This window comes from Indicator indicator, chromosome Z (assembly GCF_027791375.1).
Source record: "Indicator indicator isolate 239-I01 chromosome Z, UM_Iind_1.1, whole genome shotgun sequence".
In the NCBI taxonomy this organism is placed as follows: Eukaryota; Metazoa; Chordata; class Aves; order Piciformes; family Indicatoridae; genus Indicator; species Indicator indicator.
This window is the reverse complement of record NC_072053.1, coordinates 69,598,788-69,617,935: the sequence shown is the minus strand read 5'-3', so window position 1 is coordinate 69,617,935 and position 19,148 is coordinate 69,598,788. Positions and strand designations below refer to the sequence as shown.

At 39.9% G+C, this 19,148-nt stretch overlaps 1 protein-coding gene across 1 annotated transcript in view; it reads right to left on the bottom strand.

Moving 5' to 3' along the window:
- Nucleotides 1–11,487: 11,487 nt before the first annotated feature.
- Nucleotides 11,488–19,148, bottom strand: part of ZNF608 (zinc finger protein 608) — an 89,146-nt gene continuing 81,485 nt past the window's right edge. The window contains exons 4-8 of the mRNA XM_054398026.1: nt 16,649–19,097; nt 14,453–14,870; nt 13,722–13,894; nt 12,708–12,861; nt 11,488–11,573 (exon numbers count right to left, since the gene is read on the bottom strand). Of these exons, the coding sequence (XP_054254001.1) occupies nt 11,488–11,573; nt 12,708–12,861; nt 13,722–13,894; nt 14,453–14,870; nt 16,649–19,097 (3,280 nt within the window). The remainder of the gene's footprint in view (nt 11,574–12,707; nt 12,862–13,721; nt 13,895–14,452; nt 14,871–16,648; nt 19,098–19,148) is intronic.

Sequence of the window (19,148 nt, the reverse complement as noted above, 5' to 3'; positions counted from 1 at the left end):
TGGTTAAGTAAGAAAATACAAGTCTAACTTTAGGTGTCCAGGTTTGAAAGTACTGGCCTGTGTTCCTGAACTGAGTCCTTTTACGCCCTATTTCAATTCATATTGACCTATCTATACAGCAGACTGCTGAATCCTAAAACTGGATGTTTGTTTTAAACAAACATAAAGAAATGGTGCAACTTCAATGATAGTTATCTGAGCCCAGCACTGTAGTATAGGTACACACTTTGTTTGATATTTCCTAACACTAAATGTACATGTTCATGAAAGGGAGAAAACATCCCTGGCAGCCATGACAACCTCATTTGAACATACGATTATTCACTTTTCCAACTAATCAATAATTGTTTTAATTAAAATTGATAGCTGCAAATAACATGACAGAGTGCTGCTGCCAGAATACTGATTGTGTATTTGGCTTGGAAAGATAGGCAGTAGCGTGGAACACTTATTTTCCAATTTGCTTTTAGCTGTGTGCAAATTGCTTTAGCTGTATCCAGCTGATTTAGACCTTGCCTGGAGGTACACTAGATTAATTGGGAGCCACACATTCATTGCTTACAGAATGGACTCTGTAATTGGTGAAATTTGTTAGTGCCAGTTATAAAATAACTATATAGTTCTGCTTTTTAGTTGTCCTTTCATTACTCTTTCAGGGAAGGGGAAAAACAATTAGAATCTTTCAGACAATCAAGGTTGTTTTTAAGTCTTTATGTAAAACTGCCAGTGTGACTACAGTCAATATTTTATGCAAGCACACATTAGTGTGCGTATGGTATTGATTTTTTTCAAAGGTAAAAAGCTCTTCAGCATACACAAGGGATTTTTTTTGTTCTTGTTGTGCCTGAACTTTAGATAATGAAACTGTTATTTTGTTACTACACAGAGCATTCAAAAATAACTCTTTGTTCTTTTTTGTATCTTAGCTACTTTATTATTAAACAGTAGAAAAGTTCACCATTGTTTGTTGGTGCCCAAAAGCATTTTAAAAAGAGCATGGTGATACCTTTTCTTACATCTAGGCTATTTTGTTTTTCCTGTGTGTATATAATAGGGACACGTAAAGCCTACAGCTAAATACATACATATAATGGATTAATTCCAAGTTACACGTTCCTGTAATTATTGACAGATTTAGAAGTCAAGAGCTATAATTTAGGCTTATTTCAGTTTCCCTTGTTCATAGCTTTATCCTAAAAATGAACAAATTATAAACCTGTTACTTTTCTTTACAACAGCTGTGATGCAAGTGATATTCTCCATCATACTTGAGGTGCAAAGCATGGTGCAAAAGTTTGGAGTGGTATCACAGAGAGGGTCCATACTTGACCCTAAACACACTCTGTCTTTGTGAGGGGAAAAGATGCTGTTATCCTCACTGCCACCTTTAAGTTTTTGACTGCTCAGGACACGATAACAAGGCCACTCCAAGAAGATTCTTGCACAGCTCTCGTTTACTGTTCCCGTGATCACACCACATGTATAACCTTTCCCTTGCACGAAACATTTGAGGCCATGAACCATTTGCAATTAAACTAGATACTCCAAAGACACTCTGCAATATCACAAGTATTGGTGAGCAGGCAAAGCAAAGACAGCCTGTTAGTGGCCTCATTTTAAAAAAAATTACGAAGTCCACACTTCATTGAATATGAGAGTCTAAACAGGCAAAATGTGAGCAATCCTGGTAGTCCACTAAAACAGCCTTCAATTTGCACTGTGGCCAGTGGAGCAACTCTCCTTGGGAAGGACTGATCCAGCAAGTGGAAACTGCAAGAAACTTACCAAGGAGAGAATGTGTGGGAAAACCTTTGCTAGTAGAGTGTGACTTGTCCAGAACTTTGTACCCCTTGATTATCTCCTTAGGAAAAAGAGGTTGGAAAGCACCACTGAGATACCTGAGTACCTCATGCACACCAGACAGAAGGGTCTCCTAATATGCTTGCCAGAGTAAGGTGACAGTACATAAAGCTAGGGACTTACAAAGATCCGGCAGATGTAAAAAGCAAGCCATGGGCCAAGTATAATCTAACAAGTGGTGTGTGAGGTGTAAAAGGGCAGTGGGGAAGTGATCTGAAACCCTCACTGCCTTTAGCTACCCTGCTAAAACCTGAAACCAGTGCCATTTGTTTGCTTTACAGATTTCACACAGATTTTCAATTCTCATCCTACTGATCATTGTGTGCAAATCAAATAAGCTTCAAGTGTGAGCGAGAGGGTTAACTGTATTATTTGTAAATGCTGTCTCCATGAAATCAGCAACTTGTTTTGAAATCTGAATGACCTGTGAATGAATTTTGTCCTTTTAAAGAAACAGGGAAAAAAAATCCTACCTTTCAAAGTTGAATTCCTGGAAGCTTATTTCTCCCTTATAAATGAACAGTATTTAAAAAGAAAAACAAATTAGCACTGTGGCACTTAACGTGAAAGCCTAGTACCAATTTTGAACTTAAAAACATATGAAATGCAACATCCTGAAGATTCAGCTGTGACCTCATCTAAACTGCATGCCAAAGTACTAACGTCCAAAAATATAGCAGACAAAACAAAAAGCATATAGTAAGGACAAAAATGTCATGTCCCCTGATGGAATTATCTTTCTTACAGGGAAAAATACTCAAGATGCTTTCTTAAACAGATTATAAGCCAACTAATGAGGAGATACAGGTCCTTTGTACTGGTCTCAAAAGAATGTAAGAATCAATCCACTTAATCACCACAAACAATGAAAGAACAGGACGAAAATTTTTCAGCTTACTGCCACAAGATGAAATGTAAATGGAGACCCAAACTTCTGTTTTGCCACATATTGTCTCCTAGCTGATAATTTTCAACTCTGCAAACAAAAGTCTTTTTCTCCATAAATAAAGTACTCCTTTACTAATGACTTCACATGGCAGACAGAAAAGACTGGTTCTTGGTATATAGTGTTTGGAAGCAATTGAAATCACATTTCCTTGGGGTAGAGAAGTTGCTTGTAAGTAATGGACAGATATAGGGCCTTCTAAAGATAAAACTGTCATGGCCATACTCCAGCTTTAAGGCTGCTTCATGCTTTACTCTGTCTCATCTTGTATAAATTGCTCAGATAGAGTAAAGTAACTCTCACCACACTCTGGAATGGAAACACCCTGTCTCTTGACGCTGCAGACCTGTGCCACTGTGAAAATCAGAGCATAATGTGATGGCAGGTCATAAGCCAACAGTAGGTGAGCCTGTAGCAAGCACTCAACTGCTTTGGGACAGTCAGGTCTGTTTCAATGGCATGTGCTACAAACCAGCTGCATAAACATCTTCCTGTCCAGCGCCAGAGCTTTCTTTACTAGGAGCCACTGCAGTCCCCAGTGTCTGGGGACTCATCTGTGTTTGCTCAGTGACTTATAGGATGCCATTTTTCCTTGTACTGCTTGGGTGACCTCACTGGAGGCATGCCTCTCCAAACACCTGTGTTTCAATACACAGCTTAGCACTGGAGCCTTTAGAGCAGACTTAGAAGTTTTCAGCCAGGTCATTTTTGTGTCAGTCTCCTGTTCTCCCTACCCATCAGCACCAGTTTTAATCATTCCCTCTCCTTCCTGTATACATCTTGAAGGATCTGTCAAGTCCATACACTTGGCATATAAATACTGCTCTGTTAAAAAGCTTGGGACCTTGTGTCAGGTGCAGAGATAAAACTACACAGCTAAGCAGTCATTGGTACCCTCAGGGTGGCATTTTTTTTACCAGGGAGCTACAAAGAACTCCATAAGGAAATTCATATCAAGTTATGCATATAGCATTTATGTGTGGCCATCTAACAAAGGAGAGTGAGTACATGAGCATCTGAGACTAACATGTGCATGTACTCAAGAAGTAAGGAGATACACCTAATAGCAATTACTGTTCTGCCTCAAGGGACCAAATAACGTTTGACTTGCAGAACACACCTAAACAAAATGAAAGGTGCTCTAGCATAAAAAACAAAACAAATCCACCAACAACAACCAAAAAAAAAAAAAAGTGGACTCGGTCTTGCTGGTTTTAGTATTTTCTTTCTACCATAGTTTCTACCTTAGCTCTTTATGGAAGTAACTCCAAAAATGGGGACAGGCTTTTGGCGAGTAAAAGCAGTCATCTGATTTCAACAAAGCTACAAGGCATTTACAGAGGCTCAAGATTTGGCAGTATTTCTAGTAAAAGGAAACCAGCTTCTTTCGGACTAGGAAGATAATGTATTAGCACAGCAGATACTTGTGGCAAAGCCTGGTATTAAATCGTTATGTTCTAATGCATAACATGGTAAGACATGACCTTTTCTGCCTGGAGATCTGCTTAAGTATCAGTAATTTGATGTGACTCACCACTGCAAGCACTTAAATTGACCTAGTAACAGAGCTGGAGAAAGGTGCAGACAAAAGATTGTAAAAGTCTTGTCCTGGCAATGGAAAAGCATACAGTTCCACCTATCCCTTGATATGATTCTTCCCACTCTCTTCTGGGAAACACAGAACATCAGAGGAAGAAGGCAGTCACATTTCTGAAGCAGCAAGCAGATCTGACCACTGCTCAATAGGGAGATTAAAAAAACCTGCTCTGTATAAGGAAGATGTCTAGTTTGAGCACATGTATCAAGGCCCAACTTCTTTTAAAGTTAATTGCAAATCTTGTCCCTTTCAGTCACCCACATTGGATGAAGGGAGGAAATAATTACCCTCTCCCTGCAAGTTATTTCTAGTGTCACTTGGGCTCTCAAAAACAAGTTTACGCTATTGAGGAAAAGGAGGAAAAAAATACTGTTTTCTCATGGCAGCCTATTAACTACACAGGAGGCTCTTCAGTCAGCAAACATTTTATTCCACATCTCATTTGTTATTCTGTGAGAGTGTGATTTGAAATACATGAATTTCCTTTCTCACCTTTCATTTGTCTCAGAAAACACTAATAACGGTCTTACTGAAGCCCATTCCCTGACCACCATTCTATTAGAAATAGCCTAAACTCAAGTCCTCTAAGAGCAGAAACTGTACAACCTTATTCACAACTGTGAAAGCAGAGGCAGGACTGGGGGCTCCTGGGGGCTGGCAGGTCCCATCTCAAAGATCCCAGCCAGAGAGCAAGATATCTTGGGTATAGCTCCAGCCCAGGACAACAGGCAGCTCTGGGGCTGGGAGGGACGGCTGCAGGCTGAGCTGAAATGGAATTCTGAGCCCCTGACCAGAGGTCAGGGGAGACTTCATGGGAGGCTGGACAGGGCCAGCAAGGCTTGATAGTGCCCTCAGGGCCCTGAAAACAATTAACAGAACTGCAGTCATCTATTCTACCTGTCAAGATGTATGCTTTAAAATTAGTCGCCCATGTTAAGTGATTAAACAGGCTTTCAGAGAATCTCAGCTTCCTGATACAGTTCTTTTGTTTAGCTGGCATTGCTGTACCATTCAGAGTCATGAAGAAGTACTGTCACATTACAATCAAAGTAATAAGTAAGCACTATTCTACCAGCAGCAAACTCAAATAATGGAATTAATGTAATTAACATACACTATTATACCATCCAAAATGACTGCAGAATGCTGCCAAAACAACTATAAGGGTACTTGGCTAAACTACAGGTAGCAGCTTGGTCTGCAGTAGTTCATTTGTCTACAACAAAATCTGCTTTCAGTGTCCCCAGAGCACTTCTCTATATTATGGTGGAGAATAGCAAGTTTTCCGGATGATAAATATTGTAATGCTGCAAGTAGTAATTATCTTTGCTAAATCCTTAGGTTTGCTAATTTATCAGTCCCAACAAGAAGTTTCAGAGTAGTTACTGAGGCTGAAAGCACTATTTAGCATACACTACATAAAAGCCAGTGTGAGGATTATAATGCTAGCTAACCTCCCATTACTGCAAGGAGTAACTTCAGCTGATGTCTCCTCTCCTGAATGAAAACATCTTGCATTTCTTGGTAAAAAGTAGAATTCCCTCAAAAAAACTTACAGAAAATGCTGAAGCTATGAGAAGTACTTGGGAAATACTGACCTAATTAAAAAATGCTACATGAAGGAAAACTGCAGTTCACAGTAATACTACAGAGTTTAGCACTAAAAGCTAGGTAAAGGGCATAAAAAGGAAACAAATGAAGAAAGCAGAGCTCTCTTTCTAAACCAGAACAAAGCTGGTTCATTAAGCAATGACGGTAAGTCTCCAGTTTCCTCTGATATAAGTAAATACAGATTCAGGCTTCCTATGCGGGCTTGGTATCACTCCCAAATTTTGAGACATTAGATAATTCAAGATACCTCTTAAAACTGTAAGGGATTTTGTCGGTTATCTTAAGTTCCTTTTTAATAATGGTCTGCTTTAGCTAATCATGGTGTCTTATACTATCATCTGCGAGATGCTAACAGCTACTATTCAGAGCGAATTACAAATATGTATTATGCTGTATGAATCTGAAGTGAGATGTTCTCTGTCCCAAACCTTTTAGGCTGAAAAGATACATCAACATGGCATATGATATAAAAAAACCCCAGAGGTCAAAGAAAGGAGTGTGATAAAAGAGAGGACTAATCAAGGGCTAAGACCACAAACGTATACAGAAGGTTTTAGCTGCACAAATACAGTGAATTTTGATGTTTTCAAACAGATATAAGAAGGCTTATTAAGTAGACAAGTGGGGTAGAGAAGGGAAAAAAGGAGGAGTGAGAGAGCATGGCAGCAAATATTACAGTGAGATTCTGAAGCAGAAAGATGAAGACAGTGAGGTTGTCAGCTACAATAAAGATCATGAAAAGACTGTGATGCCAGAAGCAAACATGAACTAGATTCCCTGCTTGCCTCCTCCACTGGTTCTCTGAGAAGATCCAACGTGGACAGCTGCCGAAGGACACTTTGGTGTTCTTCGCTTATGCCATTTTTTTTTCCTGACAACAATACCCCCCTGAAGGCAAGTGGATTTGTCCTGCCAGCACTTGTCACTGAAAAATGGGACTAATGACCCAATGCTGAAGCCCAAGCAATGAACCTTTTAGAAGGCAAGGGGAGGATGGCATGGCACAGAATTAGCTTTCCAAGTTGTCAGGTGTTCCTTAAGGCCAACAGGGAATCTAAAATTGCAAAACTGGTGTAATGTTACTCCTAGCCCCCATTTTCACCAGCTCTAGTTTAGTCCTCGTAGCCAGTACAGTCAGTTAGATCCCTGTCCTGTTTCAGCCTTCATGGCTAGATGACTGCTCAAAAGAACCAAAACCTCTCTCTTCACATTCTCTCTTCCCCACTGCAAGCACCACAGAGAGTAGCTTCCTGGTTTGTTTTTTTTAATCCTATGTGATGGGGGGCTCCCATTGACAGACCTTTCATGTCTCTAGCTGCATTTCATGATCAGGCTAGAAATTCAGTGCAAAGCATAAACTGTGCTTCATCTTTGCAAGACATGCAGCATAATGTTCAACATCTTTTGGATAAAAGGAGACTTTTGGATAAAAGGGGAGACCGTTGTTCTCTACAACTATCCGAAAGGAGATTGTAGAGAGGAGGGGATCAGTCTGTTCAACCAAGTAGCAAGTGAGAGAACAAGAGGAAATGGCCTCGAGTTGTGCCAACGAGTTTGGATATTAGGAAGAATTTCTTCACTGAAAGGATTATTAGGCATTGGAATGGCTTACCCAGGAAGATGGTGAAGTCCGCATTCCTGGAAGTACTTAAGAGTTGTGTAGATGTAGTGCTTAGGAATATTGTTTAGTCAAGTACTTGTCAGTGTTAGCCTAATGATTACAGATGATGATCTTAAAGGTCTTTTCCAATCTAGGCAATTCTGTGATTCTGTAAAAGTTGATGATTCCATGATCTGGATGAAAGAAGAGAGGAGTGACTGCTTGCCACAGCTGCTAGAAAAGCAGAGTGGTAGAGGCATCAGCTGGAATTAATGAGACGTGTAAGACCTTCCCATGGAAAACAGTGCAAATGTATCTGATGCTTCAGCTGCCCCTTCCCAGTGACCATCCTCTGCAGCTCTTAGTTCCCATGTTTGTAAATTGTCTTCCTTGTACTACTGCTTCCATCTGCTCATCATTTGGACATTCAAACAGCAGTGAAATGACTATAGCTGCTGCATGTCAATACTCAGACATGTACGTTGATGGGTACCTTTTGGCTTTGAGGAGTGTTGAACCAGGGAGTCATGTTCCCTGTTGCACTGCCTTTAAGGAGGTCAGCATGGCAAGTGAAAGGAAAACTATAAATTTAGAAGGAAGACCACAATCTTAAATGGCGGAAGACAATAAGTGGCAATGGATGGTAGCCTCTTTTACAGACTTGATGGATATAATAAAGCTGTAACATTAATTATAATTTTAACTGTTGCTTACCCTGTAACAGAGTAATTCATTCCATACACTTAAGACCCTCAATCTGAAACCATACTAAATCAAAACCACTTATCATGTGCATTTGTAAGATCTGTTTTGCTGCTGAAACATTAATGATCAAGGCTGACAAAAACGGACAGTACATTTCAATACAAAAGCCAAATGAGCCTTTACTATAGAAGTAATAAGGCATTTATTATTTCAAGAGCCCTGCATTCACAATATCCCCTTTTGACAGAAAACACCCCTTCCTTCCCATTTTTTATGAGGCTAATTTGTAGTAATGTCACCACTGTGAGACTTCTGAATGTGTTCAGAACAAGACAATAAGAGTAAGCCACAGATGAATGATGTGTAGTAAAAATCAATAAACCTTATAACTAGTCACTAAGGGAACTGATTTTATGCCTATAAAAATAAAACAATTACACCAATATTAATGGCAGATTCATCATAGTAATATAAAAAGTCCAAGTGTGCTTGTCTGTTGGGAATCTTTAATTCATCCTTCTGTATTAAGTATTCACAAGGTAGGAGGAATGGAACCGACTTCAAGAACAAGCTTTAACTTGTAGTAACTCACCCTGTCAAAAAAACCCCAACAAACCAAAACAACAAACAAACACAAAACCAAAAAAAACTCCAGTAAAACTTTAAAAATCAGCTTTGACAATCAATATAACTGGGATATGTAGGAAAGGAGGAAAGTTAAAGCCTCAAAAAAACAGTAAATCTGAATTATTATTCATGTCTTGATTAGTGATTCCGTATTACTGTGTACTGCATTAACTGCTCTATAACAAAACAGGTAGTACAACCACATAAAATACTTATTTTGTGGTGATGCAGGTTAAGCACAGCAATGGACTTTTTTTTTTTTCTGATTGACAGGTCCTCTGGTTTCAGGATTCTACTAATTTGCCAAGGGGAGGGGAGACAGGGAGGGAAGGGGGCAACATAGACACAACAGAAAAAATCTGCCTATAATTTATAGCACACATAGCTGCTCTAAAACAGGTATTAGAGATTTAATTCCCACTAATACCATCCAAGGTGTTACTATGGGCCTTTTTTGAGCCTATTGAGGTCAACCGAAAGAGGTTCACTGCCGTCTGGCTTGGGCCCCGCATCACCTGCTGGGAAAGGACAACACCACAAGCCCAGCAGGGAGGCATGGAATAGCTGCAGGAGCACACCAGTAACTGAGCCCCAGGGAGAACCTCTGGGGGCACAGACTAGTAGCTGTGTGGTAGCTGCAGCCTTTCCTACCTACGCCTATGACACGTCTTTGAAAGCGGCCCATAGACACCAAGGAAGTACAAAACCAACTTTTTTCTTTATTCTGATTGCCAAATTGTTTAAGGCAGGTATAAAAATGAAAGCATTCGATATACATTTTACATAAAATAAACTAGATTACAGAATAAAACAAGTAACCAGGCAATGGCATTAGAGTCTCTCTTCTAAAACTGGGTAATTGTAAACATTAAAAAAAAGACTGCAGGACTATTCAAGTAATAGAACAATCACAGATGTCTTCTGGTATGCAGGCTATTAGGTTATCTGCCATTCAAGATTATCAAAAAAGACATTTCATTATTCACAGATGCTCATTATCTCCATTTAAAATCTATACATTATATACAACACAGTTTTTGTGGTACTAGAATCCCCATGCCTTTCAAAGGTATATTTTGCACAATACACAATTACAATGAAACAGTGAATACAGTAACATTTTACACTGATGCATCTTAACAGGAGCTACCAAATAGACGTCTACATTGTACCAAAGTGTCATCACAGTTAGCCTCTCTGAGAGCTTGTGGGAAATACCAGAAGGGTATGCAAGGTTCAGGCACACTGATACATAACATTATTTATTTACAATTGGAGAGGGAAAAAAAAAAAGAAGGAAAAAAGGAAGTAGAAGAGAAAAGAAACAGCTGTTAACGCTTTCTAAACATGACAAATACATATCTCCTTTTACTGTGTGGTTCGCAACTTAGCAGCAGACCCTGTGTGCGAGCCTTGGTACTGATACAAAAAAAGTAAAGAATATATATATTTTTATATATATATGTATATATATATATATATACGCATATATATATATAAAAACAGAAGTCTAATTACAGCAACATTTGTTACTCTGTGATAAAATCTGCAATTTACAAAAATGAAATGACTGGTTTTTGCCTGCCATTAAGGCATTTCAAATTAACACCATGGAACTGATGTCTGTAATAAAGCGCTTCCTCATGTGATCCAGTCACATGACAATGTAGATCCCCAAAATCATCATTCTCTGAAAAGAGAAAGAAGAATGTTTTAGTATGCAGTATCCTCTCCTCCTAGTTTTTTGTGCACCTCAGACACACCCTAAAATGAAATCTGCATAGTACTTTCAACCTCAAGAAGGGAAAACAGCAAGCCATCTCCTTGTCCCTCCCCTGTCAGGAACAACATACCAACAAGTAACCTGAGCTGGGATTCAGCTTCTGATATCCCAGCATCCATCAGCTCTTTCATGACTACAAACTTTTTCTCACTCAAAAACTTCCAGTTAAGAGCCTTACAAGGTCACTGTTTTTCAGAGTCAGCTTTCAGAAAGACACTCATAACCACGAAACACCACAGTACCGTTTAATACATTAAACTCCGAGGCTTAACCTGGCCATGACAAACTGAGATGGAAAAGCATGGCATGGGTATGTAACTTAAATACAATGTCACTTTAAGGGACTCCCAAGCAAACCTCTCCGAAAGCAAAATCAGCAAACCAGGCGGACTTGCAGAATAGATAAAATCTAAAGTTTTCCTAGTACTACATGTATCTAACTGAACATGAACTTCAAACCCCTTTTATAAAAACATTTTATGTTAAATTACATTTCATGATCACTTGTTTTATCTCAATATCAACCCTTAAAACACAGTCTACGGAAATCTCAGGAATCTTTGTTCCTTCTTAATGATTAAGTTAAAAGTCACAACTAAGGACAAAAATGTCACCTTCAAGAGAGTAACTATAATAAACCTCAAGTCCCAAGTTCTTCACTTTTAAAAACTGCGTCATAGAAGGTACTGCAGACCATCAGGCTACAAAAGCTTTCTCCTCTCTATGTTAAGATTTATAATTTAAGATTTATTAGCTATTTACCTTCTTTGTGCAGGAAACATACCAGATGCAGATGCTTGTGCAGCCACCTGCTGAGTGGCAACAAGGGCAGCAGAGGTCAATCCTGAGGGAAAGAAGAAACAAAGAAATGTAGAGGTACTTCTGGCTTTAATGGATTTTTGCGTTTAGAGAAACATTAGTAAGCATCTCTAAGGCAAACAGACAAAAAACTCCACCATCAGGAAATGGTGGGGTTTTAACACTACATGAATGGCAAATATTTGAGACAACTGTTAAGACAGTATGATCAATACGCCTTCATATAGTAAACTGAATTGTTCTTTATATTGAGGAAGCTCAGTAGAAATAGCGGGTAGCAGAAAACAATCAGAATCTAAAGTCACAGTGAATTACAGAAACTACGTGCCAGCTGCTCAGAATACAACGCTTTCATAGTAACATTATCTTTACAGTTCTCCTGCTGAACAAGCATAATGAATCCTAAAAGGTGTATGGAATCACTGAATCAGACTAAGTGATGTTCAGACTTTTACACAGGAAAAATAATTGCTGAGGGACCAAGTGAACATTATAAATTAACGTCATTTAGCCACCAGCAGTGACAGCATGTACTTCGGTGCACGGAAGAAATCTCCTTTTAATTCAGCTAGAGTCCAGGGTTAGAGAAAAACAGTCGACTGGTATAAATAAAACCTAAGGAGAATGAGTTGTATCTTACTGTGCTGGTTTTTTTTGCCCTAACTGCAACTATGTGCACAGCATTTGCCAAAATACAGAGTCCTCTTTCAGATGGTCAAATTATAACAAGCTCAAACCCTTGTGACTTGCAATGCCTTGTTCATAAAATATGTTCAGTATAAAAAGCTTTTGTCTTTGCTACACTTCTTCCACTGCTTACACAACCCTAATTATACAAAAAGGAGGTTGTTTGGTTTGGGGTTTTTTTCTGCCTTTCAGCTAGTTAACATCAATTTGCAGTAGGAATCAAGCCATTCATGTGAATAGTGGCCTAACTGATACATCTTTAATAATGCTCTAACTCAGTTTTGAGAACAAAACTTGGTATTTCTCAGGCATGAAGCTATTCATTTGCTGTTAATCCACGCTGTGAATTTTCAAACCTTCCTAAACATAAATTACTTCTGATTTAACAAGGGGATCTCTATTGAAAATAGGCATGATTTCCAAGGTCAAGCCAACAACTCCATGAGGCACCCAGTATTGGAAATCTGCTCACCTTGAAACGGGTCATATTGTCCAGGTATAAGGGGGTAACCCATTCCAACATGTGTGTGATGGTGCGTATGGAGATGCCGCTGGCTAAAAGGGGAATGACGGTCTCGTTCCCTTTCTGCTTCCCGTTCACGCTCAGCTGCTGATTTTTCCACAGGCTGATAACAGAAAGAAAACTGATGTAAGAATTTTAAAAGGGATGAAATCACAACAAAATCACACTTGCCTTTATCTGGCAACAACCTTTCAAATTCAAATTATGAAACTGACTTTTTCTGAAAAGGTCTCTCTACTAGCTTCTTTGCGATTCTAATTTAAAGCTGGTGTATCTTGCTAACTGAAGGGTCTCCAAGGCCTACAGATTTTGAGGAAATACACTGCAGCTTGAAGCCATCACGGTGGCTTCCTTAAGCTTGGCTGACTGGCCAGTGCCTGGACAACCTGCTGAAAGCTGAGATAAACAAATCTTCATCCCTCTTCAATGCACGCTGGGGATTAAGACTGCCTGAATAGGAAGAACGCCCTTTTGAAAATGGTCAGTGACTTGTTCACAGTTAAAAAATAGTGCCAACTTATCTGAAAGTAAACTAACGGTATTGCTACATTGTGGAAAACTTCAGAAATGAGGGTTTGTAAAGTGCTATTTGGAAGATGTTGCTTCTTGGCAAATGCAAGGAGGAGGTATTACCAAATCCCACCATCCAACTTCTTGTGTCATTATCTGTTTCCAAAGAGGAGCTTCCCATTCAGCTGCAATAAACTGTACACCACCATGTATCTCTGAATCTACATTTCTATGTGAGTCTATTAATTTTAAGTGAGGACGACTGAGCACAGAACTGTGTCGCTTCCACTTTATGCCACACAAACATCCTGACTATAAATTGCTTTTATTTTAAGCAGTACTATAAAGAAGAATGAGTTCAGAGCTTGCTGCCAGATCATGTATTTTTTAAAATTACATTCTCTACTACTTCCTGTATGCACCACTCTTCAGTAACAACAGATGAGGCCTTACAACAGGAGACTTGCTGCGATACTGGCTGGCATGCTGCTGGAGCAAATCCAGTGCTTTGGACTCAGTGGCTGATTTCGCATTGATGCTTGGACTGGTACTGACTTTCTCTGCCTCTTCTCTTCCTGACATCTTCCCATAAACTGGATAATGAAATCCTGGAGAGAGGTAGGCCCCTGCAGATAAACAATAAATACCACATCAAGTGACAGTTTTTACATTTTGGTTATATCAAGGTGGGAGGAGGGAATGCCAGGGCAGAGGGTAACATCAAAAATGGATCATGTGACGATCAAACAGCATCTTTACTCTTCAATTTCTTCACCTAATTTACCCTGATGAATGGAGGTTATAAAGAGGGGTTGAGCCGATAGCCATTTCAGACATTTATGGGTCCCCTTTAAGTGAAAGGAATAGTAACTATAATGGTTCTGACAGTAAGTGCTTAGAATATTTTTATAGGCAATAAACTACCTGTCAGTCTAACAGCAATAGCAGACTGTCAGGGGTTGAGAAAACTGTAGCTGGGAACTGTGACAGTTCATGAAAGGCACATCTTATATTAAATCAGTTTCATCTACAGAACTTTCCCTAGTGGAAGCACAAGCAAAACAAATGTCACCCATGAAGCTTCTAATATACCCTAGCTTCTAACAGGAATATTAAAATGCAGGCTGAACACTTCAAGGGTGTAAATCTGAACTACCATGCAAGGCAAATTTCAGAATACATACCAGGATAGCTGTGCATTAGGACAGGAGAGACTGCGCGATAGGCTGGATGGTTGGGATCATACATCTGTGGATAAGGATAAGCATGCAAGTACTGGATATATGACTGATGCTGACTCATTGGTGAGGAAACTGCTACCCTAGCGCCCCGAGAGTCCTTCCAATTTACAGGCGTCTTTCGATCATCGTTTTTTATCTTGCTCTCATCCAGTGATTGAGAATCAGAACGCTTGACCTCTTTAGGCTCTTCTTTAATGCTTGCTAATGAGACAGGGAGGTTAGGCAGAGAACTTTCCTTGTTAGGTGTTTTTCTAGGACTGTCTTCTTTTAACTTTTTCTCTCGATCAAGTTCTTCTGATTTTTGTTGATCAAGGTATTTAGGCTGATAGACATAATGATGCCATGTTCGTGAATCTGGATCCTAATATGAAGGAGAAAAAAAATTCTGTTCTGAACTTGCATGTTGAAATAAGACTGTTATTGATATTCGCCATATTTCGGTTAATGTATTTTTAATAGGTGTTTTAATAACATATTCCTATTACACAGAGGAGACATTTGCTTGCTACAGAGTGCCTTGAGCTCAAAGTCAAACCAATATTCCCATGAAACAGCAAGAGACTATTATCAAAATTTAATTCAATTGCTTCATCTTATATCCTTCTTCATGACTTTAACTAGTTTAATCATGAAATACACATGCACTGTATCAAAGTTCTGAGACCACACTATTCATAAAACATTTTAATTAAAACCCACAGAGATATTTTCCCACTAGAGAGCAAAAAGTATCTGTGAACCACAAAATTAAAGCTGGCTAATGATACGCCACAGCACTTAAGATTACCTGGAACAATGAACCTGAAAAACAGATTTAGCTAAAAAGATGCTAATGCTGCCTCTAATACTATAAACATTCAGGAATCAGTGGAAGTCAGACATTAAGGCAAAATTCTTCAGCTGATGGTCTTATTTCAAGTTTGCATAAATTACACATCAAGAAGTATTTACAGGATCACGACCACACAGTTTAAAGAACATGTACATAGTATCATAAATACATTTTTGAATAATACATTACATGGATGAGTTTATAAACACACTATGGAATTAGGTAGGTGAGTTCTTCACCAAATCAGTACTGAGTAGTAACAGGAATACCTTTTTTTTTCTAATACAGGGTAAGCAAAAGCTAATTGTAAACACTGTCTCCAATTGTAACACACGTATGGCACATGCAACAGACACGTAAGCACACAGCTACAGATGCCTGGACAATCTGGCTTAAATACATGTTTCAATCAGCAGAAATCTTCTCCTACTCTGGACTGTACCATCCCACTTCCTTTAGACCTCCGTAACTCCCACTCACCTGATCCCCCTGTATTTTGAAAGACAGCCCGTAAGGATGAAGTCTGGGGTGTACTGTACACTAAAACATGAAAGCACAAAGCATTGAGGCTCCAGTTCAGAGCACAGAGGTATTGCCTCGAATGAAGTCAATGTGACATCTAGGAAGGTCAACACGAAAGCAACAGATGAAATTCTGGTTCTGCTCAGTCAATGGCAAAACTACCACTGACTTCAATGGAAAGAGAATTTCATCCATTGTGCAGGTCTGTAACAGCTTAAAGTTGGTTGAGGAGAGAAGGGGAACTTAACTGCTTCAGAAAGGTCACCTTGGGTTAAGATAAAGAGCTGAGCTTCAAGCCAACTCTTCAAAGAAGCAGCTCACCCATATTTAGTAAATGTCAACTAAATGTCACTTAAAAAAGAAAAGGAAACACTTCAAACTATCTTTCAATTCTACTTTAAGTCTTCTCAAAATGAAAGCTGCTTACTTTTGTTCAAATTTTCTGATTTCTAAACTAACCAAGTTGCTTAGAATTTACAACTAAAGAGAAATTACTTCTATTTTATTCATGCATGTAATTTAAAAGTCTATTCAGGTCTTAAGCCTGTCTTAAGCCAGTTCTGTCACCACCTTGCTAGATTTTTTTTTTTTTTCATTTCAACAGCTCAAGTGAATGGTCTGTTGGCTTATTCACAGACTATAGTACTACCCAGCATGAAAAAAGGATAGTGGACAGTGTTTGGCTGCAAAGGTAGAAAGGACATACAAAACCTCATGTGACTGAATGTGAGACAACTTGCATTCAGAGAATCAAGACATTCTTATTCTATTTCCTCTAATCTCACCTGTTTAAATCTTGTGGTTGGATCTACTCCTGTTTGCTTCATGGAGTCCATAACAGATTTCATCTCTACAGCCTCCTTTATAAGCTGGTGGTTTTCCATTTGTTTGGCTTTGAAACTGTCAGATTGCAGCTGCTGCTGGTGATTGGAAAGGATCTGTGATTTGCTTGTCTCCTCACCTTTGTTAGGGACTGATGACCCTATTTTATTGTTATTTTTGCTGGTCTCTGGAGTTGAAGGGGCCTTTGAAATAGTGGCAGATGGAATATTCTTCTGCTTGTTGTCATCTTTCCCAGCCTCCTTCAAGGGAGGGTCATTCTTCCTTTCACAGTCCCTCCCAGTTTGTGCCATCTTCTGTTCTGCTAGTCTCTGGTCCTCATAGTATTTTTCATACTGCTGCCTGTAAGCAGGATTAGAGGCCATTAAGGACTTTTGGTCCATATAGAGCCCATAGGCATATTGACCATAATAAAGTGACTGAGCAAGTGCAGGGTGCCTTTGAGTTATTACTGACTGATGTTGTGGCTGCAAATTTGAGGAAGTGCTCTCGCTTTTCTTGGCATCTGATGGTTCTGCCTTCTCTTTCTTTTCAGCTTCTTCCTCAGTCTCCTTTTTGATCTTCAGCCCCTGTGGGGTATTGCTGTTCCCAGCTGCTGGAGTACTGACCTGTCCAGAGTGCATGTAACTTGGGGAATAATAAGAATCGTAGCCATGGTAATAGGGAGAATGGGACTCTTTTGCTTGAGCTGATTGTGCTGTGGTTGAAGAATGTCCTTTTACAACACCATCCTTATTAGAAATAATATCTGACGGAGAGCTGGCCTTTGACCTTATGCCCTCTGACCTGCTGTCAGAGCCACCATCATCAGCTGCATCAGAAATATCTGAGTAAGCAGGGCTGTTGGTTTTAGCAGCCACGTTATCTGCACCATTTTGTGTCAACACGTGCAGTGGCGCCATGGCAGATTGTCCATTCACCAAAGTGCTGCATTCCATCCTGGAGGCACTCCCTATGGAAGGGCTGGGTGCATTGTCTGTGAACGTGTAAACCTTATCAGCTTCAGCCTTAATACTTGCCATCCTGCTCTCTTGTGACTCTGACAGTCCATTAGCTAGCACTTCATTCTTGTTGAGATGGTCCTTTAAAAAATGTCCAGATAAGTCTTTCCCAGACCCTTTTGAATCCTCCAGCTTTCCCAGCTTAGAATCCATCTTAGGGCTTCCTGTCTCTTTGCTTTCTTTGTCCTTGAGCTTTCGCTTCTCCTTTTTCTTTTTGTCTTTGAGTGATGTGAGAGCTGGGTTTACAGTGCTTGGCTCTCCCATAATTGTGGGCTTTGGTTGAATAGGTTTTAGCGGAGGGCTCTTTGGTGTAGCCTGAACAATAGTAGTTGTTAGAGAGGGCAGTCCCGGTATTGTCCCTGTAGTGGTGGTTGTAAAGGCTGTAGTAGGTATAGCTATTAACTGGGGAGGAGTCGGTGCTGGTGCTGGCGCAATGGGCCTGGCTGTTTTCAGTTTGGAAAGGTTTTTATCTACTTTGCAATTGTTTGCTTTCTTACCTTTGTCACTCAAACTCTTTTTGTCAATTAACCCTTCAGCCTCCAGTTTTGGCATTTCAGTTTGCAAATTGCCATCTGCTACTGAGCAGTTATCCAGTGTGGCTGCCATATTAGAAATTACTGGAAGGCTGTTCAATTCACTGTTAAGACCCTTCTTTTTACCAGAATTCTTGCCAGTTTTGGAACTGACAACTGAACCAGGACCGTTGCTGGTCAATTCCCTTTTTCCCTTGGGGGTTCCTGGGGCAGTGATGGAGGAAGGAGATGATGGTGTTTTTAGTGGATCAAAGCCTGGCAAATTTGTGCTTGGATCACTGCATTCAAGTGCCACATTACTCAAGGCTTCCTCACAGTCTGAAATTTTGTCTTCACTGTCAGGCTCAAATTCCAGTTTGTTTTCTGGGTCCAAATGTGCATGAGCCTGATGGTATCGCAATCCATTAATGTGCTTGTACTTTTTGTTGCAGTTGGGGTGAGGACAGTCAATCAGCACTGGAGAAGAGCAGCCTTGGTCCAAAAAAGTAGTCTCAGGTTTCCCCTGTGGGGTGGTGGGAGTGCTTCTAGAATTAGTACGAACACGCTTTCCAGATTTATTGTCTTCTGAACTGGAGTTCAAATCCAGCTCCATTGGCGGCTTAGTCTTCCTCTTTGTGGATGAGGGGCTGGCTTTGACTTCATCCATGGCACAGTTTGGAGGTGTCCTGCGCCCACTTGAGTTAAGGCTCCCCCTCCTCCCCTTCCCATTGCCACCACCTCGATTCTTATTCTGAAGTCCTCTGGACTCTGCAAAACTTGCATCACTCCCAGGTACAGCTGCAGCTGCAGCAGACCTTGCCCGCTTGCCCCTGCCCCGTCCTCCACGCATTTCCAGGTCACTTGTTGGCGATTCACAAAATCTGTATAAACAAAAGCACATTTCATAAGCAGGAGCTGTGAACTGAATAAAT